Source organism: Pleurodeles waltl, chromosome 3_2 (genome assembly GCF_031143425.1).
Source record: "Pleurodeles waltl isolate 20211129_DDA chromosome 3_2, aPleWal1.hap1.20221129, whole genome shotgun sequence".
NCBI lineage: Eukaryota > Metazoa > Chordata > Amphibia > Caudata > Salamandridae > Pleurodeles > Pleurodeles waltl.
Window position 1 is genome coordinate 5,105,272 of NC_090441.1, and position 26,524 is coordinate 5,131,795.

At 46.2% G+C, this 26,524-nt stretch overlaps 1 protein-coding gene across 2 annotated transcripts in view; it reads left to right on the top strand.

Moving 5' to 3' along the window:
- Positions 1–26,524, top strand: part of DHRS11 (dehydrogenase/reductase 11) — a 352,716-nt gene that overhangs the window by 224,474 nt on the left and 101,718 nt on the right. Inside the window, exons 5-6 of one of the 2 annotated variants that reach the window (XM_069226558.1) lie at positions 12,139–12,231; positions 14,730–14,795. The exons of the other annotated variant lie outside the window; for it this stretch is intronic. Of the exons in view, the coding sequence (XP_069082659.1) occupies positions 12,139–12,231; positions 14,730–14,795 (159 nt within the window). The remainder of the gene's footprint in view (positions 1–12,138; positions 12,232–14,729; positions 14,796–26,524) is intronic. 2 annotated transcript variants of the gene reach the window in all.

Here is a 26,524-nt window from a genome sequence, read left to right on the forward strand (position 1 = left end):
GGAGCATGGTTTGACCATATTGTTTGACACGACCACTCATATGTCGCTCCAGTTTAGTAGTTTTACTGATTGGCCACTTGACTTTGGGGCCCTCTATACCATTCACACTATCATGGATACAATGTGCTGTTCTGGTTACCATCTACCAGATCAAGTCCATAGTAGCTAATCCACCAACCCCATATTCTGCACTATCAGTCGTGGCTTCAGAGCTTAAGACGGAGGCCCTTGAGATGGGTACCAATTTCTCATTTAGTGGGATGAAGTATTTCAGTCTCTTGACAGAAGAAGTCCTCAAGTAATAGAGAACAGGCATTATCTGGGTAACATCACGCTGTGCCATCCTTTCTACTTGAGCAGAGGTTCCACTGCTATACATAACTAGTCACTTGCCTCATCAGGCCTGCATCAAGGTAGGTGGCAGAGTTCATAGGGGAAATCTTGAACTCCAGTGTGGCAAAGAGCTTCCCTTCTACAGAGAGTGTAGTGGCCAATGGTTGATTTGTAACACTGGCTGGTGGTGCTCTACTGTGGCACTTACTTGTACGGTTTTTATGACAACCCATTGCACAATGGTGCTATAAGTAGTTTGGGTAGAGCACAGTGTGTAACAACTTTCCAGTGCAGTCTGTAGGTCCAGTCCTGTCTTACGGTGTGAAGTGGCCTGGCAATAGTTTGCAGTGCCACACTTCTATGTGTATCCTGTGGTCTAACCACACATAAGAACATGCTAAAATTGTAGATCTTCATTGAGCAAAAAGGTTAACAGTTTTCTATGACTTATAGTCCATGACAAAATATATATGGAAGGCAATGACAGCTGGCTGTGGTGATGGAGACCATTTGACCTCCAAGTCTTTGATGCTGAGATTGGTAGCAATTTTTACATTTCAGTATGCAGTATTTGGTGGGAGGGGTGTGGAAACTCTAGTTAGTGCAGTATCATGTTCTTTCCTCTTCGGGCTTAGACATCTACAGGTGGTAGCACGATAGTGGTCTAAGAGAACTTGCAGCAGAAGTCTGAAGTTCAGGGTGCTAGTGGAAGAGAGCATAGCACATTGTCTAGAAAGTAAACAATATTTGTAATGCTCTTTAACTCAGTTAATGTCTTAAGATTATTATGTGTTGTATAAAAAGTGCTTGCAGAAAGCTGCCAGTAGATTGGTCATTTGACCATCTGTCGGTGAAATTGTCACCTGTCGGTTATACCTGGCTGGCAGTGTAGATCAACCCAAAAGACTATGAAAGTGAGCGTATGTGCTGTATGTGGTATCTATATAGCACATGTAGCAGGAAAGCAACAGAGCACTCGAGAATATGGTCTTAAGTCAAGCAAATGCTTGTTCCTATTCTTCTCCCGAACACATTTATCTCTTTTCAGGGTCAGAAAAATTATGGGTTGTATGATAGAAATGTTCAGAATAAACTCAGTGTCGAAATGGCAAAGCAAATGATCCTCTGTGCTTCTTTTCCTGTTCATGGAAGAAGCCATTCTAAACCTGCTTTTACCTTTTATAGGGTCCATATAGGTGCCTTGCCCTGAAATCTTGAAACCTAGAATGGTGATGATTGGTACCTCAAACACTTTTCTGTCTCAGCATAAAGCAAATGTTTTCTGAGTTTGTTGAGTACTTTATTTTAATCTGCCTTCAGTACACTTCCAAAGTCTGGGTAGATTACTATGTCATCCAAATATATGACCAAAAAGGCATCTGTTTTATATCAGATTATATAATTCATGAAGTGTTGGTAGGTGCCAGGAGCACTGCAAAAGCCAAGATATTTAAAGTGTCCATAACCGGTGTTGAAGACCATTTTCAGCTCACCCCTTCATATGTGCGTGGTAAGTTGTAAGCACCTCTGAGATTCAACTTTGTGAAAATTTTGGTTGACTTCATCTTATTGAGAAGAACGGAAGTGAGAGCAAGAGTGTATTGGTTATGAATCATGATGGCAGAGAGTTCTCTATAATTGTTACATGACCTGAATTCCCCAATAGTTTTGGCAACAAAGAACATTGGTGCTCCTGCTGGCTGAGGTTCAATGCCGGATAAATCCTTTATCAAGATTCTCTTGCAGATACTGTTGAGAAATGTCATCTTGGTTTACCTTTGAAGGATAGATTCAGCCATGCAGAACTGCTTCCCAAATAATTAAGTCAAATTGTCAGTTGTTCTCTTTGATTAGGAAGGAAATCAGCTTTTTTCTAGCTCAGTGCATCATTAAAAGTTTTATACAGTGCCATGATAGTATTCTCGTCCACCTTGGTTTCTTCAAGGTCAGCTTGCAAAGTTTGTTGCAGAGTAAAACTGGTCAGTGGCGTAGTCTTCTTGTGCGTCTTGATCTAAAAACAATGTTCAGCACAAAAGATGAAGCAAAGCTAATTCCTTGCTGATCCCAATTAACTTTATCATTATGAAGTCTCAGTCATGTAGTACTGAGTGCTACTGGTGGGGATAGTAAATCAGAAGAAGAGAACACACCAACAATGGTAACAATCAAAGGGAACTTGGGGATAGCGAAGGAGGAAGACCAAGGGAACCAAAAATAGAAAATCTACTATGGGAAACATTGGATAGCTCTTTGGGTACTAGAGACTACTTTCAGGATAATAAAATGTACTGAATTAATAGAAAAGGTAATATACTGCTTCTTGGTTACCGAACACTCAGTGTATAAAAAAAAAAATTAAAAAAAACAGAACTTTTATAAATTATGTGTTTTTAACCAAAGAATTGCATTTTCTAATGGGGTGAAAAAATTTGGAGATTGCATTATCGAATATGAAGGAAGGCGATAGGTAAAATAGATCTTTGTAAAGATAATTTCTAAACTCTGTATGCCAGTGTCTTGTTAATAGAAAGTGTTTTATTTTTTTTTGCATGAAATTACCATTTCTTAAGTTGACTGAATCGAAGACACAAGATTTAAAATGGGTCTGCTCATGGGGAAGTTGTCATCTTTGCTACTAGATTATGCGGGTCATTTTGACCCTGGCGTTCTTCCGACCACCAGGATAAATGTGGCAGTATCACCGCCAACATGCTGGCAGTGCAGATTGCCACAATATGAGTGTGGCGTGTTGGCCTCTGCCAACCTGCCACATCTCCACTTATACCACCATGGCGGTCCACAGAAGAACACCAGCGGTATTAGGAACCGGCCTTCTGACATGGTTTCTGCGTTAGCACCACCACAAAAGCCATGGCGGAAGGGCTACCAGTGACAGGGAATTTCTTCCCTGTAATCAGTAGATGCCTCCTCCCCCCACCCCCCAGCAAGCACTAGACCCCCCTCCCTCCTCCAGCCACAGCATCCCCCACCCCTTCTGACACAGCACCCCCAAACCCCCTTCTGACACAGCACCCCCCCACATCCCCTTCTGACACAGCACCCCCACCACCCCTCCCGGCATACATGCACACACACCCACACGCACCACGCATACACGCATTCACCTACACTTACATACACGCATCCACTCACACGAATCCATGCACGCATTCACAACATCCATACACGCATTCACAACTAGATTCATACACTCATTCACAACATCAATACCTGCATTCATGCACGCATACTCACACCCATCCAAGCACGCATTCTCACACGCATACACATACATGCAGACATGCACTCACTCGAACATACAGATATGCATACAATCACACACACATGCATTCATGCACACACGCAGACATCACACACGCATACACAACACCCCCATCCCCTGTCGGACGATTACCTTACCTGTTCCCGGGAGAAGGTTGTCCGGCAGGGAATGGGATGGGGCGCTTCCACCGCCGGCGGCGCCCCACTAGCAGGACACCACCAGGCCATATTATGGCCCATAATATGGCGGGTGGTGTCCTACTGGCGGGGTGGGCAAGTTGTGAACCAACCAGAGCACCTCCGCTCGCCAGCACGTTTACTACCAAATTTCCGCCCAAAGTGCGGTGGAAATCCGGCAGTACCCGTGATATGGCAGGCGGGAGACCACCAGCACTGGTAGTCTCCTGGTGCCCGCCGCTCAAAGTCGTAATGAGGGACTATGCTTCTTCCTCTTCTGATTGTCCTCACACTTCTTTACCTTGTGAAGACAAATGCATGCAAAAATTGCACAGGTTGTCAGGTGTATGTACAGTACAGTGGAAACGTAAGAGGTATGGCCTCTCGTTATTACATGTTTTCTAATAAAAAGTCCACTTTTTCGTGAGATTAACATCTCTGATTTTGTCTCTATGATCATGTAAAAACTACTGTTGCGGTGTCTGAATAATTTGTATGGGGCATATTATGTTTAAATCAAGTTTTTAATCCTCATTTTGAGCTCTTTACAATTTTATTTGCTAATATAATTGGCAACTCTGCTTTAGACCACACTAACATGTCTTACCACAAACCGCATTACATACGCTAGCGTATATTGGATCTTTAGCCTAAGTATTGTATTTCGCGGCCTTCACAAAACAGACTTGCATGACCTTCTACGGGAAGTGAAACATCTGTTGTCTTGTATTTGCATTAAAAGCATAATGCTGTCAAATATGCACACAGCATCTGAATGAATAAAAATAATATGGCATACGGGATAAGTAGTACTAGACCTTTTAGTGTTCCTTTGCTACTGCTCGCTATTCATGACATTTTATGGGATTCAAGTAGCTGCGGAGGACAAACGTATTAAATAGTTCATCTTCTACACCCGACATGGAGTCCAGCCTCTGCCTGGGGTCTGGCCACAAGCCTCCAAAAGTAAGGATGGACTGGAAGCATTCTCCTGGCATGCATATATCAGAAATGTATGCTAAGAGGCTACAGTGGTTATGCAGCCTGCACTCTTCTAAGACCAGGGTTGCTCCCATAAAAATGAATAATTTTGTGAAAGTTCTTTGCAACCTGTTTTCTTAGTCCCTAGACTCCCAGTGCTCCCTTATCCTCCTTCATGTCTCCTTCTCGGTTACGGGCATTCTGCCCGCAAGTTGAGGGTGGGAAAGAGCTAGGACATTAGGACTAGGATATAAGATTTTTTTATGATAACCCCCATTATTAGTGTGTTGCCACCGACCAAAAACACACCAGCGGGCTCCTTTATTCAAAAAGCAAAGTGGTGAGGGTGTGCATGTGTGCAGAGCAAACGATGTGCCATGTTTGATGCTAGCATGACCATTCATTACCGGAGTGCAAAAGCTCTGAATCATAGATTCTAGGCAATACTAGGAAACTCCAGCATATTAAAATTAAAATACAGGCTGGCGAAATAGGATATCTCTGTTTGATACTGTAGGTCTCAAGTGCTTAAACTAATTTCTGACAATTAATTTCCCTCGCGAAGGTGTGCTGGCATACAGACTGCGTTCATATTCACTAATGCAACTTCTGAAAGAAGGCACTGACAATGATCTCATAGCAAATATAAAACGACATTTCAAAATTGTTTTCCTTATATAAGTAATTGTTTATTGCTGGGTTAATTCAAATCATAAGAAATAAGTTTGGCATAGGCACCTTTCGGTGTTCAGTACAAATAAAACAAAGTTAGGCTCTGAGGATTTGTTTTGTTATATTTAATGCGCAGTCACAAATGAAAAGATTAATTGAAATTACATTTGCAATTCAACATATTGTCCCTCTTGGTTGAAAATTCTGATGGTATTCTGTTTTAGCAGACAATTTAAAGAGGTAAATGTTATGTCGCGTGTCTGCGCTCAAATGACACGCAGAGACAGGTGCAGTTAAATAACCTTCTTTATTTAACTCTCACTTCCTATCTGACTCGCGCCCTTTCTTCCCTCTATTTATCCCCTCCTCCCACTTGTCCCGGTGCAGTCTATTCTGCCCCGATTGTAGGCAATCACAATCACTTCCGTCTCTGCCTGGTGGTGTCGTCCAGCACCGGTGATGACACTACATCCCTCCCCAACGGGGAAGGGAATGATTTAACTGGAATCAAAAGAAATAAAACGGGTAACACGTTTACTTGGCCATGTGGCTCTTTTCAGTAGAACGGTTCTCCCCTCTCCTGAAGGGTATTCTCAATTTTAGTCAATCATGAGCGTAGTCCTCGTATCGTTGGGAGGGGCCCGGGTTGTGCCTTAGCATGTACCTTCCATTCCTTGTCCTGTCTGATCCTTGGGTCTCTTCTGTCCTCTCGTCGGGTGTTGTCGCTCCGGTGGGTTGTTTGTCTTTGCTCTGTCACTGGTCCGCTCATTGGCTCGGGGATTTCGGTGCCTGCCTCTAAGTCTGCCCACCCGTCGGTGCTCTCGGCATCTCCTTCATCGGGTGTTGCCTGGGGTACCCGTTTGAAGAATACTGCGTTGCGTGTTACCGTCTCTGGTCCTCGCCGGGCTGTTATCATGGTGCCTCTTCTTGCAGTCACGGTCCACGGCCGTACCTCGAATGGGAGACAGAACTTCCCTCCAGGGTGGCGGTCTTTTACTAGGACAGTGTCGCCTATTTGTACTGTCACTCCGCGGGCTCTCCGTTTCTTTGATGCTTGCACGTTGGTATTGGCTCTTCTGGCTGTCGACTCGTCTAGCGGCGGTGGTCTTGCCGCCCATGATGGGGGATGGGGAGATGGTGTCCTTCACAGCCCTCCCGAAACCGAGTTGGCTGGGGCAGGCTCCTGTGGTGGCGTGTGGGGTGACTCTGTACTCTCTCAAAAAGACATATATTGCTCTCGCCGGGTTCTCGCCTTCCGCCACGGCTATGCGGATGACCTTGTTTAGTGTCTTTACGAACCTCTCTACCTCTCCATTTGCTTGTGGCCAGCGCGGCATGATGCGCCGATGTTTGGTGTTTGTTGACGCCAGGAACTCTGCCCATTCGTGGCTGTTGAAAGGTGGCCCGTTGTCAGTGCGCACCTCACCGAAAAGTCCATGGGTGGCCATCATTTTCTCGAACTTGGGGATGACTGCGTGGGCCGACGTGGAGTGTACTATTTCCACTTCCGGATAGCGTGAGTAGTCGTCCACCACTATGACCATATGTGAGCCGTCGGGGAGGCTCGCGAAATCTGCACTGACTCGTTGCCACGGTGTTGTGGGCCCTTCCTCAGTAAGAATCGGCGCTGGACGGTCGGGGTTGCCGCTGGCTTGGCACACTAGGTACAGTTTCACTGTGTCCTCTACCAGTTTGTCCAAACCTGGGAACCACACTTTGTCTCTGAGGCGGGCTTTTGACTTAACGATGCCTTGATGCGCTCCATGTGCTAAGGACACTGTTCTGGCAGTTAGGCTGGATGGAATGACTAACCGGAGACCTCTTAACAGGCAGCCCTCTTCGCTCACTGAGAGTTCCTGTCGTACGTTGAATAGTGTGTGCAGCCGGGTTTGGGCTTCCTGTGTTCGAAAGGTGTTGGGGTGTTGGAGGGGTTGCCAGTTTCCTGTTCTGGTGGCTGTTATGGCTATCTGCAGGCACTCGTCCTGGGCAGTTGCTGTGACGACTTCATCGAGTGGTATGGGCAGGGGTCTGGCACGTTCCACTACCATCCTGACATACTCTTCTGTTTCCCTTGCTTCTTCCACTTCTTGGGGCGTGGCTGTGCAGGGATGTCGGGACAGGAAGTCGGCCCTGTTCTTTGTACCCGGTTGGTACTCCTGTGTGAAGTCGTATCCTTGAAGTTGCAGTATCCACTTCTCTATCCTTGGTGGCGGTTTTGAGGATGAGCCTTTGAACAGAGGTAGAAGTGGTTTGTGGTCTGTCACCACTGAGAACGGCTTTCCATATAGATAGAGGTGGTAGTGACGGCACCCCCAGTGTATTGCAATTGCTTCTCTTTCGATTTGCGAGTACCACTGCTCCGTTGGTGTGAGTGTGCGGCTGGCAAAAGCGATGGGGGCCCACTCTCTGCACCCTTGTTTCTGTGCCAGCACTGCTCCTAGGCCAGTGGGGCTGGCGTCGACGACTAACTGTGAGTGTCATTGCGGGTCGAAGAATGCAAGTGTGGTCTCTGCGGAAAGTGCTCTTTTCGTGGCTTGGAACGCGCTCTCTTGTTCCTCGCCCTACTGCCATTGGCGATTTGCTTGCGTGAGGTGCCGCAGGGGTCCCGTGATGTCTGCTAGGTTTTGCATGAATCGACTGCAGTATGTGACCATACCTAGGAAACTCCTTACTCCTGACACTGAGGTGGGGGCTGGTGCCTCTTGGATGTCCATGACTTTCTGGGGGTCTGGCCCTACTCCGTTTTTTGAGAAGCGATAGCCAAAGAAGCAAATTTCTTGTTTTAGGAATTCGCATTTGTCTTTGTGTAGTGTCAGTCCTCTACTTTGTAGTCGTACGAATACTGCCCGCAACCTCTTCAGATGTGTTTCGATGGTGGGTGCGTGGACCAAGATGTCATCACTTACGTTGAGGACCCCCGGGAGTCCTTGCAGGACTTCTTTGATGGCATGCTGGAAGACTTCCGCTGCGCTGGAGATGCTGAAGTTCAGCCTCTTGTATCTCCAGAGGCCATTGTGGGTGGAGAAGGTGGTGATGGGCCGCGATTCTGGGTGCAGCATGATTTGGTGATATCCTGATCGGAGGTCCATTTTGGAGAACCAGTATGACCCTGACAGTTCACCGAGGATGTCGTCTATCGTTGGAGTTAAATGTCGCTCTCTTTTGATTGCCAGGTTGGGTATGCGCATGTCTACGCAGATTCTGACGGCATCCGGTTGTTTGGGTTTTCGCGCGACTATGATGGGGGAGACCCATGGTGTGGGGCCCGATACTTTTTCGATGACTCCTGCCTGTTCCAAGAGTCGGAGTTCTTGTTCTACTTTGGGTCGTAGATGAAATGCCACTCGGTGATGTCTAAGCGCTGTGGGGGTGACAGACTCGTCGATTATGTAGTCGTAACGGCGGTCCTTTGAGGCATCCGATACCTTCGAACAAAGTTTTGAATTCCTGCGTTAGGTTTTGGAGTGTGTTTTCATGGATGGTGAATGCGAAGTGTACCAGGTTTAGGTCTTGAGCAGTTCGGCATCCGAGGAGAAATCCTGTGCCGTCCTTGGAGATGTAGACTTTTGTGGCCGTTTCTGTGTCGTCGTGGGTGATGTTGGTTGTGAAAACCCCAGCTATTTCTAGGGGTTGGCTGTTTCCAAATGCGAATACCTGTATGTTCGTGGGTCGGAGCGATGGTAGGGGGTGTGGTAAGCTGTTATATATGTCCATGGCCATTAGATTTATGGACGCTCCTGTGTCTACCAGTGCCGGCGTTGGGGACCCTTTGACTACAACGGTGCAAGTGGGTAATCGTCGGCCTCCGACGGCGTGAATAACATGGACCGTGTGTTGGTCATTGTCCATGTCGCTGTCTGAGTCTGGGCTCAGCGTGGTCTCCACCATTTTGGCAGTTTTTCTTGTGGTGTTTGTTGTTTGCTTAGGTGCTGATTTGCAGACTTTGGCGAAGTGGTTGAGTTTGCCACATGCGCTGCATATTTTGCCCCATGCTGGGCAGGTGGTCGGGTGCGGTGCTGGGCCGCTGCACCACCTGCATGGTTTGTCTCGTAGCCTTCCTTTGTAGGGTTCCCCTTTTTGTCTCATTGTGTGTGTTGTCCCGGCGCTGGCTGCCTCTGTTTTTGCCTGGGCTGTCGGTGCTTGTTCCATGTGGGCTGCCCGAGCTCGTGCCAATTCTTGGGAGCGTCCCAGTGTGAGGATATCTTTCATCAGCATGTTGGGTTGCTGCAGAATGCGTTCTCGGAGTTTCGTCGAGGAGCACCCCTGTATGAACTGTGCTCGGATTTCGTCGTCTTCGTCGAGCAGGGTGCAGGTGCTGGCTAGGTCTTTTCGCCTGGCATAGAAGACATTGACCGATTCATCCGTGGTTGGGCGGGCTTGGCGCAATAGGAACCTTTCGTTTTCAGCGTTGGCGTATGGTTCAAAATGCGCAGTAATTGCACCTTTTAGTGTTTCGTATGTGCGTGGCCACGCTTCTGTGACAGATTTAAATACTCTGTGGATATCTGCACCCCCGATGTGGAGAAGGAGGGGTCTGCGCCGTTCTGGTTTGATTTCTAGGGCTTCAAAGTACGTTTCCAGGCGTTCCACCCAGACTCTCCATCTTGCTGCTTGGGTGGGGGGGCGCCTGTGATGGTGAAGGGCTCTAACGGTGGTACACCTGCCATGGTGGCTAGCGTTTGGGGTTGTGAGGCAAAAAGTGTCCCTGCAATAACAAGGCCTGCTGTCTGCGTCTTCCTGGTGGGTCAGGTAAGTTGTTGTACCTTGCTGCTGGTTTATTTTTCTGTTTAGGGGGCGTGATGTTGGAGCTGGGCTGCGTGTGAGTATCTCCTGGGAGGGTGGGGTGCTTTCTTGGTGATTGCTGCCTTTGTGCTGGGCACCTCGTTCGTGTTGGGGCCTCCGGGGGCAGGGCCCTTCAAAGTGTGCCGGGTCCGCGCTTGTTGGGAGGCCTCCACGAGGCACGGCGTGTCTTGCTGGCCTGTGTTGTTCTTCTGCCAGGCAGCGCGCGCCTCCAGAATACCTCCGGGAGGGGCGGTGACTCTCACAGGGCTTGTGGCCCTTGCGCGCTCGATTCAGGAGAAACGGGCGAGTAGAAAACCTCCGGGAGGGGCGGGGCACTCCCACAGGGCCTGCGGCCCTCGCACCAAGCAGCGCTCGCTCCAGGAGAAAACAGGCGAGTAGAATACCTCCGGGAGGGGTGGGGAGCTCTCACAGGGCCCGCGGCCCTCGCGCTGAGCAGCGCTCGTTCCTGGTGATATGGGCGGGTACCTGATGAGCGGCAGCACGCCGGCTGCTCCAGGGGCGCGTGGTTGGAGAAAACGGAGTCTCTGGCAAAGCGGACCTCGAACTGCCTCTGTCACAGGGTCTGCCAAGTTCGTCTCTTTCAGCAGGTAGGTGAGGCTCCGTGGGGTGCCTCAGCCGCTGTATTCGCTCGAGGGAGGCGGGGGGGGGTCGTTGGTGGTGAAGCTACTGCTGGTGGTGGGCCCACCTCGTCGCCAATTGTTATGTCGCGTGTCTGCGCTCAAATGACACGCGGAGACAGGTGCAGTTAACTAACCTTCTTTATTTAACTCTCACTTCCTATCTGACTCACGCCCTTTCTTTCCTCTATTTATCCCCTCCTCCCACTTGTCCCGGTGCAGTCCATTCTGCCCCGATTGTAGGGGTAACCTTCTACTCACCACTTCCGTCTCTGCCTGGTGGTGTCGTCCAGCACCGGTGACGACACTACAGTAAACAAACTGAGTATTCAGTACGAAACGATTCTATCTAAGAGTCAAGTAGTTATAAAGATAGTGGCTCAAATCACGTGGGCTGTGCTTCAGTGATTTAAAGGAGCAGCTTCCTACAGTGGGGAAAACTTTTACTCGCGGTCCTCACTGCTGAAAAAGTTTAGCACTTTCAAGTTGTGTTGTTAAATCTACGTGCTCATTAGTGGTCGCTAAAGCTTCACATTCTGTCCAGATTACGCAGTGAGCTAGATGAGTCTTTTAACGCATCATTTGGTAGATGGACTTAGCATACTTGCTGTGGTTCTTTGTGTGACGTTGAGATGCCAATAGGACGTTCAGCATTTTGCTGGAAATGTAGCAATACTTTTTGATGTAAAGGAAACCCTTCAAGACATCAATTACTCAACACAAAGTATACAACGCCACAACAGAGCGACAATATAATAAAATAAAAAGATAAAACTGAAGAACCTGAACTGAACACACAACCACCACAGGTCAATCCATTAACACACCACAATACAGAAATGCAGTGTAAGTTAAGCCACAGCTGGCTAAGTAAAAGTAACATTGTATTGTGCTGTTGGGTCATTGTTTTCTTAGTGTTTTATGTTCATGTATTGTGTTGGAGCGGTGTGCTGTGTTTTGTTGTGTTGCTATGCAGTTTGTTGGTGTATTTTGTTGTGATGGTCTGTGTTTTGTGTTGGTATGTGTGTTCTTGCTTTATTACTGTTGTGTTCATTTGTTTTGTTGTGTTATTGTGCAGTAGTGTTGTTGTAATGTGGTGGTGTGAGCTGTATTTTGATAACCTTATGCTCCAACAGCAGTCCATCTGAATAAGAATGCGCGAAGGGTTTGCACCATATGTTGCACTATTTACCACTGAGAGCGCGTAGTAGCTGTGGACAAAGCCCAAGAAGAGTTGCAGCTCTCATTAGATGTTTGTTCTTTTGTTTTGCAGAGTATATCCCCAGGACTGGTAGAGACGGAATTTGCTTTTAAACTTCATCACAATGATCCAGAGAAGGCAGCAGCTACTTATGAAAGCATCAGGGTAGGAACGAAAGCAACATGTTGTGTTAGTGCAGTCAATTTAAATGAACCAAACTGTAAACAGCAACAGAGTGCAGGGTGCGTGCACCTCCTTAACATTACTTAACACTGTGAAATGGATTTGAATTGTAATCCCTTAACTCTTCAAATCAGAGACACAAAAGGTGACATTTTTGACTGTGTTGATTCATTCTACATTGAGATCGATATTTTTGACCTACAACAGTACTACACCCACTACATTGTGAAGGTAAATATATATACTGTTCTTAACTCCACACCTACTTAAGTATACCTACACCTACCATACTAATTAGCTGTAAATTGTGATGTATAGGATGCAGTACTTTTTTTCCTGCGATATAACACGTACGATAGAGTAGGGACATACCTTGGCTCCATTTCCATTAGATGTGTTGCTCTGTTACCACAGATATCATACGCATACATGCACAGCAATTCAGATGTACTCTCTTATATCTCCATTAATGAAACAGATGAGATTTGCAAAGCCAGCAATAATATCTCGATTAATTTAGGGCATTGTTTATCATATGGTGGCCTGTTCCCCATTCTGTCAGGTCAGCGAAGGATGTACTCTGTGGCACTGGCAGATTATAACCCACCATAGCTAGAGTTCTTCACCAGACAGACCTCGACCTCTGCGCCTTCAGTTGAGCCGCCACTGTGGCGGCTTCTCTGAACTCACTGAAGCTCTGCTGTGGCGGTGCTATCGTCAGTGTGCAGGAACAATGTGAGTTTGTTCTGAAGAAAAAAAACAAAGGGCTCTATTTATATTCTGGTGGACGACCTATTGTTCTGCCAGGGCAACAGTGTAAATTATGTTATTGCCCTGGTGGAGGGACTGGCTGCCATACTTATAAATGACCCGCCAATCAGTGCTTTTAACAGTTTGATGCAAGGCTCCGTCACCCTGGATGAGCCTTTCACCAAACTGTTTTCATTTTTTATTTTCAAAAAGAAAATCTTGGAATGGGATTTTCTTTTGGAAAATTAAAATTATAATGCTCTATGGAGAATGGAGCATTTTTTTTTTTTTACTGTCCTCACCACTGCCAGGATTTGCCTGGCAGTGTGTGACAGAAAACATTTGCTATGTGTCAGCCAATCCTAATTGTGCGGATGGACATATAGCCAGTTCTTCGAGGGCCCTTTGTTGGAGAGGTTTGGCTATGGCGGGGATGGAGTAGTCATCGACGTAGTCAAACTTACGGTCCGCCCTCATCTAAATGGAGCGGGAGGAACACTATGTTGGAACAGTTTCTTTTCCACCAGCATATAAATCAGACCCCAAATATCCCTGACACTTTAGGATTTTTTCACAGCGTTTGGAGTCATTTATTTATTTTCCTTTTCAGGACCTCCATACTTTTCGTGGTAGGCCTAACCTGGAAAAACTACCTATTTAGCTCAGATGGTCTGAGATTATTTGACGGTTGGCCCAATGTCAGTGTTGCTGTTAGTCACCATCTTTTACTGGGGGTGCCAGCGGAGGCTTTGTTAGCAGAAATTCGGCGGCTCCCGACTCAAAATAGAGCAGGGAAATTGCTAGATTGGCTGATTATTTTCTATGTGCAACTCTAAATAAGTCCACTAAGTTTCTTTGGTACAGGCATGTCTTTGTGAAAGGGATATAATTGGCACTGACTTCTTACTGGCCCAGAACATCATCAATGCACAGGAAGAAAGTTTGGTACTTTGACAGGTTTGGACATCAGGCACTCTGATTTAAAAAAACAAAAAACAAAAAACAAAAAAAAAACTCATTAGCAAACATGAGGGCCTTAAGTTTGGCCATTGTCTTTGTTAATGATCCCCTTGCATAGTGCCTTTAGACAGAGTATGCATTGTATACCTGTGTATCACCATCACATGCTAGGGATGCCCATCATAGAAGGATTTCCACTACCACTGTATCGTGGACTTGCATAATAATGACAATATCATACAAATATTATCACTACTATTCCAGAGCCGGAATTCTGGAAGCTATGGCAGTTATGACATAGATGACCACAGTAAGCTAATAATTCCACCATTATGCGAAGGCCAGCATTATGCCAGTGGTGGACACTGTCTTATTATGGATAGCGATATAATAAGAATTTCCTCCATAATGCCACAGTCACCGTTATGCTGGGGCTGGCACTCTAATTCCATTGATAAAAACAACATTCCAAGAATAGGTGCACGCCATATGGTAGGAATTACAACCATCATCTCAACCATCTTTACTTGCCGAGCATCCATACAAAGTGAAATTAATATAGCAATCACAAAATGTATGTTACCATGATATCTGTACAGTACCCTGGCTAGCCATCTAGATGCAAGCTAAATTGTTGCAACCTTTTTATGATATAATTGTGTATCAACTTCCATTTTTGAACTTTGAGTTGGTTAACTTGTGTAGTGAATGTTCTTGTGTGGCTAACGCACGTTAATATACACTTGAATTTCTATTTCACTATTTTGCAGTGTTTGAAAGCTGAAGATATAGCCAGTTCTGTGATTTACGTACTACGTGCCCCTCCTCACGTGCAGGCAAGTAGTAGTTTCAATACAATATGTACATTTGTTGTTGGCTATAATTGAGGATTCATACCCACTTTTCTCACACTGTCTGTTCCCAGGCTTAGTTTATTCTTAACATTTATGTATATGTTGCGGGCCAAACCTTTATCTGAAATACTTTTCAATGGCAAAGAAGTGGACATCATGTACAGTAGTCCCTCAGCTAAATAGTATGCAGTGCTAACACTAGTTAACAAAAGAAAATATCATATTTTATAGTTTTGGCATAGTAGCACTTTAGCACCACAGAGGAAAAAACGATTGTATTGCTATTATAATATTATATAGTATTGTATTAAAGTGTTCTACTGATTTGACAGAATGTAACATGCTTTGTCGCTCGTTGGTTTCAAAACGGTTCACTGTACCTCTTTTACACATACTGCTGATGCGATCCAGTAAGTGTATTGTTCGCTACTGTGAATGCAGTAACCTTAAAATGTAAACTTTCCTAAAAGGTTGCAAAAGCAGCCACTCTCATACAAGAACAGTGCTCCATTCTTGCAGACAGTTTCAGAAAATCCACTATGTTTTCTTTATTTTTTAAGAACGTTTTTCAAGCATCCGTTACACAGAAAAGTGGGTTATTCACAATTTACACAGCACAATTGAGAGCTGTAACTGAGAAGGAAAGAGTGTGCAAGTCAGAGATGGCCAGGCCTCGAGTTTGCCTCAAAGTTCATGCCAGAGGAAGACTGGGCTCCACACAAAGTTTGTCACCTGGAGCAAGAAAAAAGGCTTTCCTGTCCTGGGCCTTTATTTAGAATCCAAATAGATTCTGGGAGTTATAGTCCAGTTCCATTTCAGTTGAACTGTTATGTTTTTAAAAGTATAATCACGGGGGCGTGGCCATGTAAGATGGCCGGTAGGACGTACCTCTGAGAGGCTCCTCGCGTCTCGGGCATTATCAGAATGTATCCTTCCCAGCAAGGACTTGATACCTTGAATGCTGAGCTGCTGACCCCCTCCGCAGTTGATCGGGGGGCTGGGTTTTCAGTGGCGACTGGTTCCTGACTGCAGGAGAGAGCAAACACTGCCTGGGTGGCCGCAGCCTGAAGCGACGTTTGAAGCCGGGGCCTTGAGTAGCTCAGGCCGCTGGCGTGAGTTGGTCTGTAGCGGCTGCCACTCGTGGCGGGTGGCAGGGGAGAGGTGGCATTCAGAGACTGAGCCTGGGGATGCACCTCCTTGCTTTTCCTGTTACACCTGGAGGGGAGGCGCAAGTGCCTCGCTTGTGGGCATCAGACCGTGTGGCGCCTGCCCCAGCTTCACACTAACATGCTTGGTGGAGCAGGGATCCGGTGTGGCATTGCGGTGTGGAATCTGCTGGTGCCCAGAACGGTTGCAAGCGGGGGGCCCCAGCTGTACTTCTTGAAGACTGGCTGGGGGGCCTCATCTTGGAGCTGAGTTGGCCCTGTTAGCCCAGTGGATGCCAAGTTCATGCATGTGAGGGTCCATTAAATATTCACGTTCTGGAGTGCATCTATGGAGGTATGGAGGGACTGGCAGATGTGGAGTGATGTGGGGCATTCGCTTTGGACTTAGGCGTGTGTCCCAAGCTCACATCGGACCCTTTGTGGGGCCCCCCTGGGTGAGTGAGAGACTACCACTGAATTGAGGCCCTGGACTGTGGGCATGAGTGTCCGGGTCTGTATTCCTTGTGCCCGTAGTCATCTGGTGATTCTGGGATCATGGGAGCTGCTCTTCCCTCCCCTCCACTTGACTGACCTTGCTGGCAGACTCTCTGCATGTTGCCACTACCACATCCTTGGCTGGGGGGATTCTGGATGGTCCTTCCCTGACCCCTCCTATGGGAAAAAGTAAGCAATTGGCCCCACCACAGGGCAACACAATGGAGCTGTACACCACCCCGGCCCCCTCTGAGCAGCAAGGGACACACAGAAATGGGTACCTTAGAGGAGGCGGGCTGACCCATCTGCCAGGGAGCCCTCCAGGGTGCAACCATTTGCTGCGATACATAGATCTAGGGTGGTGCTTGAGGGGAAGATCAAGTCTGTGGCAATCAAGGTCAACCTTCTCTGAGTGGCCCACAGGAAGGTGTCCGAATAGTGTGCAGGTTGCGAAGGGCTCCATCTCCGAACTCCAAGCAGAGGTTACCACATTGCGGAAACAGATGGCGGAGGCCACCTCCGGAGCGGGGACCCTTGAGGCAAGGGTGGAGGATGCAGAGGGCAGGTCCCATCATAACAATGTCCGCTTCATTGAATTGCCAGAACAAGCTGAGGAATCTGCCTTGGAAGCATTCATACAACACTGGATTTGAGATGTGCTGAGGCCAGTCGGACTGTTCCCATTGTTTGTGATTGATAGGGCACATGGTGCACTGGTGGCCCCCCTAGACCTGAGGTGCCACTATGAGCCATTATTGCTGTATACTAAACTATAAATCAGGGACTGTATCCTTCGTGTTGCTCGTGAAACGGATTCTGCTCCCTTTAATAACCACAGGATCTCCATCTATCCAGATCACACTAATAAAGTACAAGGGTCTCAAAGGATTCTTGGAGGTCAAAGTTAAGCTGCGCTTGATGGGCCCCCTCTACATGCTGCTGTACTCTGTCCGCTTGAAGGTCCTGTCTGGCAGCAAGTCCCATTTCTTTGATACACTGGAGGATGTGTGGAGGTGGCTGGTGGTATGGGACAGGATACCCCAGGAGGGAGTGGGATCCTGGCGGAAGGGAGCCGGGACCGCTTGTGAAGCCCGTAGCTCAAATTGGAGATCTCAGGGGTATGCTGGATTGCGGGGGTCGTCGGCGGCAGGAGGGGAGAGTCTGACAAGGGTTGAGATCGAAGAGGGTGGCACTGATGCACCAGGATGCAGTCTCTCTCTTTGGGGACGTGGCCTGGTGTGGGAGGCGAACTTGACTGGCTCTGCCAGTTGATTGTATCTTCTATACATGTGCTGTATTCACTCTTCTCTTGGTGTTCTCATCTGTCCTTTTTCTCCCTGTCCACTCTAGTGCTGAAGTTGTGGGGTATTGATTCTGCCTGAATCATTGCCTGCAGAGTGGCATGAGTGCTATGTTTGTATTTGAATTTCCCAACTGGTCTGGGTCTACATTTGCAATGGGGATGGGAGCGCATCTCTCCACCTTACGTGGTGGGCCATGTTTCTGAGTCTTGGGATTAGGCTGTGGGACAGCATGGTACTCAATGGACGTGCAGCTTGTGTTGTTACTTTTGTTAAGCTGCTTATCCGGGGTGGAGGGCATTGGGGAATTTTAATTGCTCATTACCACTCCTTCTTTTGGAGGGTGGTTGGTTATGTGCAGTGCATACTAGATTTTCTACTACACCTGTCTGATGGATGGGAGGGCCTGTGTGGGCAGCTGGTCGGACGCAAGACCAGGCCTGCTATGGTTGGGGAATTGAAGCCATGGGGGATTCGGTTCTGCGACTCCACATATGTAATTTCTCTTTATGCGGATGACGCAGTGGTATATGTTCACACCCCGTGCCGAGCGGTGCCGATCTTGATAGGGCTCCTCGATGCCTTTCGCATGGTCTCTGGCCTTCGGGTCAACTACAGGAAGTCACTCCTGCTCCCGCTTGGCAAACTAGTCGGTATGCCTGCTGACCAATTGCCTGAACTTGGCCTCCGCTGGAAAACAGAGGGCCTTAGATACTTGGGTATATGGGTGTCTCGCACCAAGAACAAGTATCATTGCTTAAATGAGGATAGGGTCATGACAAATCTTGAGAGTTCCGTGGTGTTCTGGAATAGACTCCCCTATCTGTGAAAGGTAGGGCTGCAATGGCCAAGATGGTTTTTCTTCCACCCTGCCTCTACCTGGTTCAGAACGCTGTGTTTCTGCTTCATTCCCCATTTTTTCGCAAGCTGGTTAGTTTGCTTACTTCACTTGTAGGGCAGGATGTTGAGGTAGAGTGGCCTTATCGGTTCTTATACATGATGTGGAAGATGGTTTCGTTATACCTGACCTGCAACATTACTATTACACAGCCAATTTACAACATGCTGCAACCTGGCTGAAAGAAACGGACGATTGGGAGAAGAGGCTGTCCCTAGGCTTGCTTGGTAATGACACTCCGGGGCATATACTGATGGGGGGGTCAGCCTGGGGAGGCAGACCGCCGTAATCTGGGCGGCAACTGTGGCAAAGGTGCTACGCCTTGCACCACTTGATAGAGAGCTACGCATTTGGGACCTATACCCCGGGGAGGTATTTATCACTTTCCAGAAGCCTAGAGAAATCTTTGAGATGGGACCGGGACAATTCCTACATTATGCTCAACTGGATAGCATTGCGCAGGAGGTCTGGGTTGGGTTTCCTGCTGCCCGCAGCCATCCCAGGTATTGGGCAGCCTGCTCCGGTGGGGGGAGGCGAGGCACCTCATCTCATTATTCTGTAATGGGATTAGAAACAATATGGTATTGCCCCCATGTGCTTCGAGGGGAGCATGGGAGAGGGAGCAGGGGGAGCCTGTTACAGAAGCTGATTGGGCACATGTATGCGCATTACTGAAGAAAGTGTCCTGCAACCATAGACTCAAGTTGCTCCATTTCAACTTTTTACAACGCTCACAAACACTTAAATAGTATAACTCCCAATAGGGGTGCACAGTGCACGCGATGTGGGGAGCTGAGTGCCAGCTTTTTGCATCTGGCCTGGACATGCGCAGGGATTCAGGGGTTCTGGGGGAAGTGGTGGCAAAAATAATAGAAGCAACAGACAATGGGATTCCTTTGACCCCGTGTTTTGTTTTACTTTTGACTAAGCCAACATACACACACTGAAAGGAGTTGAAAAGATTCTCTGGAATGCACTTCTTAATCTGAAGAAGACATTTATTATAGCTTTTCACAAGGCTCGTGAAGGAAGGCTTGAATAGCCAAAAGTGTACTTTGAAAATGTGCAACAATGAAGTAAGACCATGTACAAAGAATCTTTAATCTATAAACTGCAAATATATACATGCAAGGCACAAACACTTCTATTGATATATATATATATATTCATATACAGTGCAAAGCAAATAATTAATAAAAATGCATCACCTTAGGGCCTGTCAGGTGCTTCATCTTTCTCCTGCCAGCAAGCAGATGACCCCGTTCGGCTGCAACGAGAAAGAAAGAACTCTACCCTCACAGGAAATATATCCGACATTCGATGTCTAAAATCCTGATTGAGGTCTCTGAATCTCCCACTGTCAATCTGGGTCTTTTATATATTTTAAACAAATGAGGAAGGAGCTTTCTGGAAAAGCCCCTCCCGCTTGTGTAAGAAATATTAAAAAATGCTGGCTATCTTAGGTCAGGGTTGAAAGAAACAGGTTGGAACTGGTCATTTTTCCAAGGTGTCTCTCCCAAGCGTAAGCCGTTACCTGCTGCACCATAAACATCCGTCTAGTTCATCCTTATCGTGCTGACTGACTGACTCCTCCATATTATGTCCTAGCTCTTTGGTGAGAAATGAGAAAAGAACATGCAAAATAGAAAACACGTTGCATAACATGTTTTGTATGGAGAACTACTTTTACCTTTTAACGTGGCAGTGAAGCTAAGGCTAAGCTGAATACAAAATGGAGTTTGTATCTGGTGATCACTAATGTGACAGTGGCCAGCTAAGCTAAGTGCAAAGTGGTGCTACACGAAGTCAATGGACAAAATACAAATATCACTACACCCAGTTAGCCTGCCTCTTGGGAGTAGTGGCGCGCCTCGGGGATGAAAGATGAATCACAAGATGACCCAGCTGACTCTGTTGGTGGCCAAGAGAAGAGTGTCCATTGACTGGATGGGTACCCAAGCACCTCTGTCTTCATGGCAGCGGTACCTGCTTAAATGGGGGCTGGCGGAAGAGGGGCATATGCATTCCACAGGTACAGGGATGCCTCTGATGAATTAATGTTGTGGGGGTCTCTACTTAATAATTTTGTAGATGAGGATGAAAATGATTCATTAGAGGGCTCTAGTGTTGAGGGATGATGTGGGGCCCTCTGTATAATAACCCCGTCGATCCCACCGTAGAAAGCCCACTAGGCAGCAGGGATTTTACCGGGGGAATAAAGGGTGTGGGCATCTCACAATGGCATTAGGCCATACCTACACTTCAAATGGGCACACGTCTTTTTGCTGACCCAATTTGTGGCTCGGAGTGGAATGAAAACACACTAGACACTAGAGGTTTCAAAATGGAGCCAAAACAAACAAAGGGATGGGGGCTTCCCACCCTGGCATTGGCACATACTCCAGAAGGAGCAATAGTCTTTCTGTTCCATGGGTCAGATAGGAGGTTTACCTCTTGTCTGCCCACAAGGGGGTCGAAATCACACTATGAAACAAGGATTTTACATTTCGGGAATAACAAAGTGGTGGGGTTATCACACCTTCACACTGGGCCATGGTGTACCCCCAAAAATTCAATAAAGTATTTCTGCCCACAAATTGGTCAAATTGAAGGTAGAGTGAGTGTGGCCTACCCTGGTATAGGCTCTAGTCCCCTCTGAAAGGGGGCAATAGTCTTTCTGTCATGGGGTTTGCCCTCAATCTGCTCCCCCCCGGATAGGCAGAAAGCCCACTAGCCACCAGGGAATTGAAATTGAAACAAAAAGGAGCAGAGGCAGCCCACCCTGGCTTTGGGCCATACCTCAACCCAAAGGGGTAATCAAGTCTTTTTACCCATGTGGTTGACCCTTAAATTGCCCCTGGGATGACTGAAAGCCCAGTAGAAATCACCAGTTTTAAAAAGGATGGGGGTGGCTTACCCTGGCATAGTACCATGTTCCCACCCAAAAGGGACAAATGGGTCTTTCTGCCCACCAGGGGCCAGATAGGAGATTTGCTCCATTTGGTGGTTTGCCCGTAATCTCCACCCCTGAGGTTGGTAAAAAGTCCATTAGGCACCAGGGATTTCAAAATGGTTGCAAAACAAACAAAGGAGTGGGAGCCTTCTACCATGACATAAGGCCATACCCCACTCCAAAAGGGCAACCCAGTATTTATTGAACTTTCCCCCACCCCGACCCAGGGAACTTTAGAGAGGGAGAGGATTTGCCTCACTGTAGGGAGTTGCAGAAAGCATGGGCATGGCCCATCCTGACATCAGGTTCCACCACTAATGCCTCATCAGTTTTTCTACTCCCCTTTTGACTAAAGCATCCTCAACCCTGTGGCAAGTGAAAGGATGTTTTAGCTTTCTAGGCATAGTCTTTACATATGGGGCATCAGAGTTTCAGGAAAATGCTAATTTAGTCCCTCTTGCCATTCTGAATGGCTGCACTTTTCAGGCTCTGGTTTGGCCCCCACCCAGGGAAACCTACCAAACCCAAACAAAAGAACTTTTGCAAACTGCTAAATTTGCCTAATTCAGACGTTTTTCTCACTATTCTGTGATGGAAACATCCTGCATCTACAAAATTCTTACCATTCCTTCCATAATGTCCCCTCTCATCTAAAACCTTCAGAATTGCAATGCCTCAAACGCTGCTTGCATATCATCTAGACCTGAATGTCTAGCAGCTACCTGAAGTCAAAACAGCATTCCTGTTATTCGCTAGGAACAACAAATAAGGTACAGTACAAATCTGGTTCAATGACATGAACCTTGGTTGCTTAGAGCCCCAACTTCAACTGAAATCCAAATCAGTTGGACTTACCCTGGACCTCAACATCACCCTTAAGGAAGACAGTGCCCCAAAGAAAATCCCTGGTACCAGCTGTCTCTTCTAAAGAAAGTCAAACAGTTTCATCCAGAAATGGACTTTAGGACTATTGTTCAGGCCCTTGTGCACATGCATCTGAATGATGGTAATGCCCTTCTCAGTGTCCTCCCATTCTCTACACTTGTATGCTTTAGGGACGTCCTACATACCACAGCACTTCTCATCCAGGGACTGAAGCAATTTGATCACATGACTCCCATCCTGCTGAAACTCTATTGACTCCCGTTGCCAGCTCGCACCATCTTCAAAACCTGCTGCATTACCACTGCTGTTGTCTCAGCATCTGGAAAGGAGCTAAAAAATGTCATGCGGTAGTGAAAAGGCTGAGATTTTAGCAGTGCTGCAGCTCCTTGACACACAATGTAAAGACAAATGTGACTGTAGTTGTTAAATGACAGGATAATGGGGAGAATACTCCAGAGGACAGTGCTTATGCACTATCCTCAAAATGATTATCAGAATTGTAGTACACAAACAGAGAGGTGAACTAGTTGTAAAAATCCAAATATATGACTGTAGTGAATGGATGTATCCACTGCTTCCCTAGCAACAGATGTTCATCCATCTAGATCCCGGTCTGCTGACTTCCAACATTGGAGTTTCGGGGAGATAGAGAAGAACAGTTCTCTTTACTTCCGATTCAGGATCTCTTTTGATGTGATAACCTTTTGAAAAGGTAACAAACCTTTAAATGGTGGTGATTATTGATATTGAGGAAAGGTTGCAGTCAAAGTTGAAGCAGGTTCAGTGATTAAGTTGCTGCTTCAAAAAATCAGGATTGGTCAAGTGTCTGGTTTATCAGATGTAAAACTGGAAACTCAGCCATCCCTCTGATTAGTGAGACGTGGGGCTGACCTCTTCAAGGTGTAAATCCATAATAGGAAGAGGACATATTTATCAATCCGGAGGCATCAGTGGCATGGGTGCCCTGAATAGAATCAGACAAATGATTAATCTAGATATACAAAGTTCATGCCTTGTTGTTTTGAGTTAGCACCAGGCAACAGTGACCGCTTTAAGGTGTGAGTGGCACTGTGGTCTTTATGATGATTCAAAAGGTACTTTCTCAAGAATCCTTTCCTGGGTTAGTTCTCTCCCTTGTGGGAGCCACTCATCAGCAGCTTTAACTTCAATGGTGGAGGAGTCGGTGAACACTTCTTGTTCATGGGTTTCTCTCTAGCCTTGGCGGTTCTACAACAGATTGACACATGAGTGAGTTAATTATTCTACGGCTCTACCTTACCAGGGAGCAGCAATTCAGGTACATTGCTATTTCAAAAAGAAGTTGGTATGGTGTGAGGCAATTTAGGGCTGACCTTGGCCAGGTATTGGTTACTTGCTAAACCTGCTAAATGTTTTGGCACCATAACAATCCTGTGTCCAGCACCCTTGAAGTCAATGCTTGTATAAGCGCAAAATTGGATCACTTGACCATGCTGCTTAATTTCGGACAGAAGGATGTAAGAATAGCAAGTGTATTCCCAGGGAAGACAGCGCATTAGCAAACGCCTTAGCAGAAAATGCCTGACAGTTGTCTCAATGAAAATGTGCACCTCTTCTATTGCTAATAGGCACTGCATGTAGAGCACGTATCAACCACAACTAAGTAGCCAATTGCCAACTTGTAATGGTTGGCAATTGGCAACAGGCCAATGTGTTTGAGGTAGATGACAGCTGAATGCTTTGTTGGATATAGTCACAGAAGTAGGAGTTGGTCTCACAGTAGTAAAAGATTTAATTTGTTGACAAATAGTACACTGCTGTAAATATTTCCTTGTAGCCTTGAACATATATGGACACTGGCTACATGGCCAGATGCTGTGCTATTGTGTGGTGCTTTTATGAGGTATAACCAAAGCGCTTCACTGGGGAGGTGTCCATCCCCCTGTTCCTGGTTTAAACATAGGAACATTATCCTCAGAAAAAACTATAGGAGAATTTAACAGGGAATCTTTCAAGGATTTAGCACTTTTTACAGCAGCAACTTTGCAGAATTGCACAGTTCTCTTTGCAGGTGAATCAGCCACACAGTTCTCTTTAGTGTGAATGCCTTCACTTTTATGTTCCATTATATGCCGTACATGGACCAAAGGAAGTTTATCCCGCCGAACAGCCACCTTTCCTGAAAGTTGTTTCACCTTTATCGATTTTCCCTTTGAATCTCTGAGTCCATTAAAATGCCAATGTGCTAGTTTACCATTAACTCTGTACATAGAAAGCCGAGTCCGACGCAGTTAGTGTGGGAACGAACGGGTTTGTCTTCTGTAAGGCTAGTAGAAGGGCATGAACTTCCGCTATCACTGCAGTGAAACCACTTAATACTTTAGTGTGAGTTGTAGTGCCTTGACCTCACCATCTTGGAAAACGCTCTGCACAAGCCGTTAAATATTTTTGTTTAGTGCTTTTTCAGGCAACACTGAGTGGTAGTTATCAAGATGCTGTTTTACTCGTTTGTTGTAAATAACAATGCTAACCAGATTATTCTCAATGCCACGTTTGCAAGTCTGCTAGTGGCCAAGACCTAGGCCTCTATCCATTTCTTTTTAGAAACGTGGGTGACATTGAATTGTTAAAGACTTTACCTGCCCAGCATAATATGGCTGATGAGCTCTTCCATAATTTAAGAACCCCATTAGGGCTGCGAACTTCACAATGTGTAGCAGTCCTTTGCCTTCACTGAATTTACATACTGAAGGATTGAATGAAGGAAGGCAATCTTCCATTCATGGAAGTATAGTAGTCACTATTCTGCCTGTCCTTTCTAAATGTTCATCTAAGTTTACATAATTGAAGTGTGTCATCATTGTTTGAGAACACATCAGGTTTGTGTTGGGGAATGTCCATTATTCTTACCTCAAACAAAGCTGGACTGTTTTTACACACTTCTAATAATCATACTAAATCCCACCAAAGGTGTATGCTGTCAGACATTATGACTCCGATGCAATGTTCTGACTAAGAAAACAATTAGTGATTTCTGCTGTCATCTTGTATTTTTTCCCGACTAAATTTCCCATATGTACAGTACTGTGAGCATTTTCCAGTGCATGTGTGTGAGGTTTCAAGTTTCTATGATCCAATACAATATGGTAGGGATTTTCTGGCCTACCCACCCAAAAGAGATGAGTGCTCATGGTTGAATGACAAAGTACTATAGCTCGCTGACACTGCAATTGTCAGAATAGTTTTTATATCGCACTTCCTCTCTGGGTTTAGTGCATATTGAGTCTGTACTGGTGGCTAATTCTGAACAGGAATCACACACAACACAGAATTTGTTTCCCACTCCATTTGATTTCTGTTTAATGTTGGAGCTTGTTTCAAAGTCTACTTGCATGCATATTTGTCCCTGAGAGACTAGGAAAGAAAACACTTCCAGTATGACATCCTCCCTCGAGATGTGTCCGTCACAAAGGATGGAGGCCAATCATCCTCAGGATAAAATCATAGGCATCTGACAAATGTGACCAAAAAACTATTTTATTGTATGCGACAAGTCACCCCTCAATTTGTGATTGTGTAGTCATCAATAGGAGTTGTGACTAGATGCTTCTTGAGAATATGGCCGCTTATTGTCCTGAAGCACTGCTGTCTCCATTCCATTCTCCAGAAGGACTCTCATTCTCTAAGGGGGGGTGTGTGTGTGTGTGTGTGTGTGTGTGTGTGTGTATAATTTTTTTTTAATGGTCAAGTTGGCCACTTTCATCTTTTTATAATGAACTTTTGAATATGAACTTTACTTCTCCTTCACACTGTGTTTGGTATCCCAAGACTGCACCTTCTTAGCTGTCTTCACTTTTCTATCATACTAAATTAGCCCGCTCCTTTCATCCACAGAGTATTTCTCTGAGAGTCTACTATCCACAGAAACCTCTGACAATGACCATCATTATACTGATATTGGTTGTGATTGTTTTTTTTATTTTTTATTATTGTATCATGGTACCTGAATCTACACTAGACTCATGCTTTTGTGGAGATTTCTGTTTAGCCTTCTG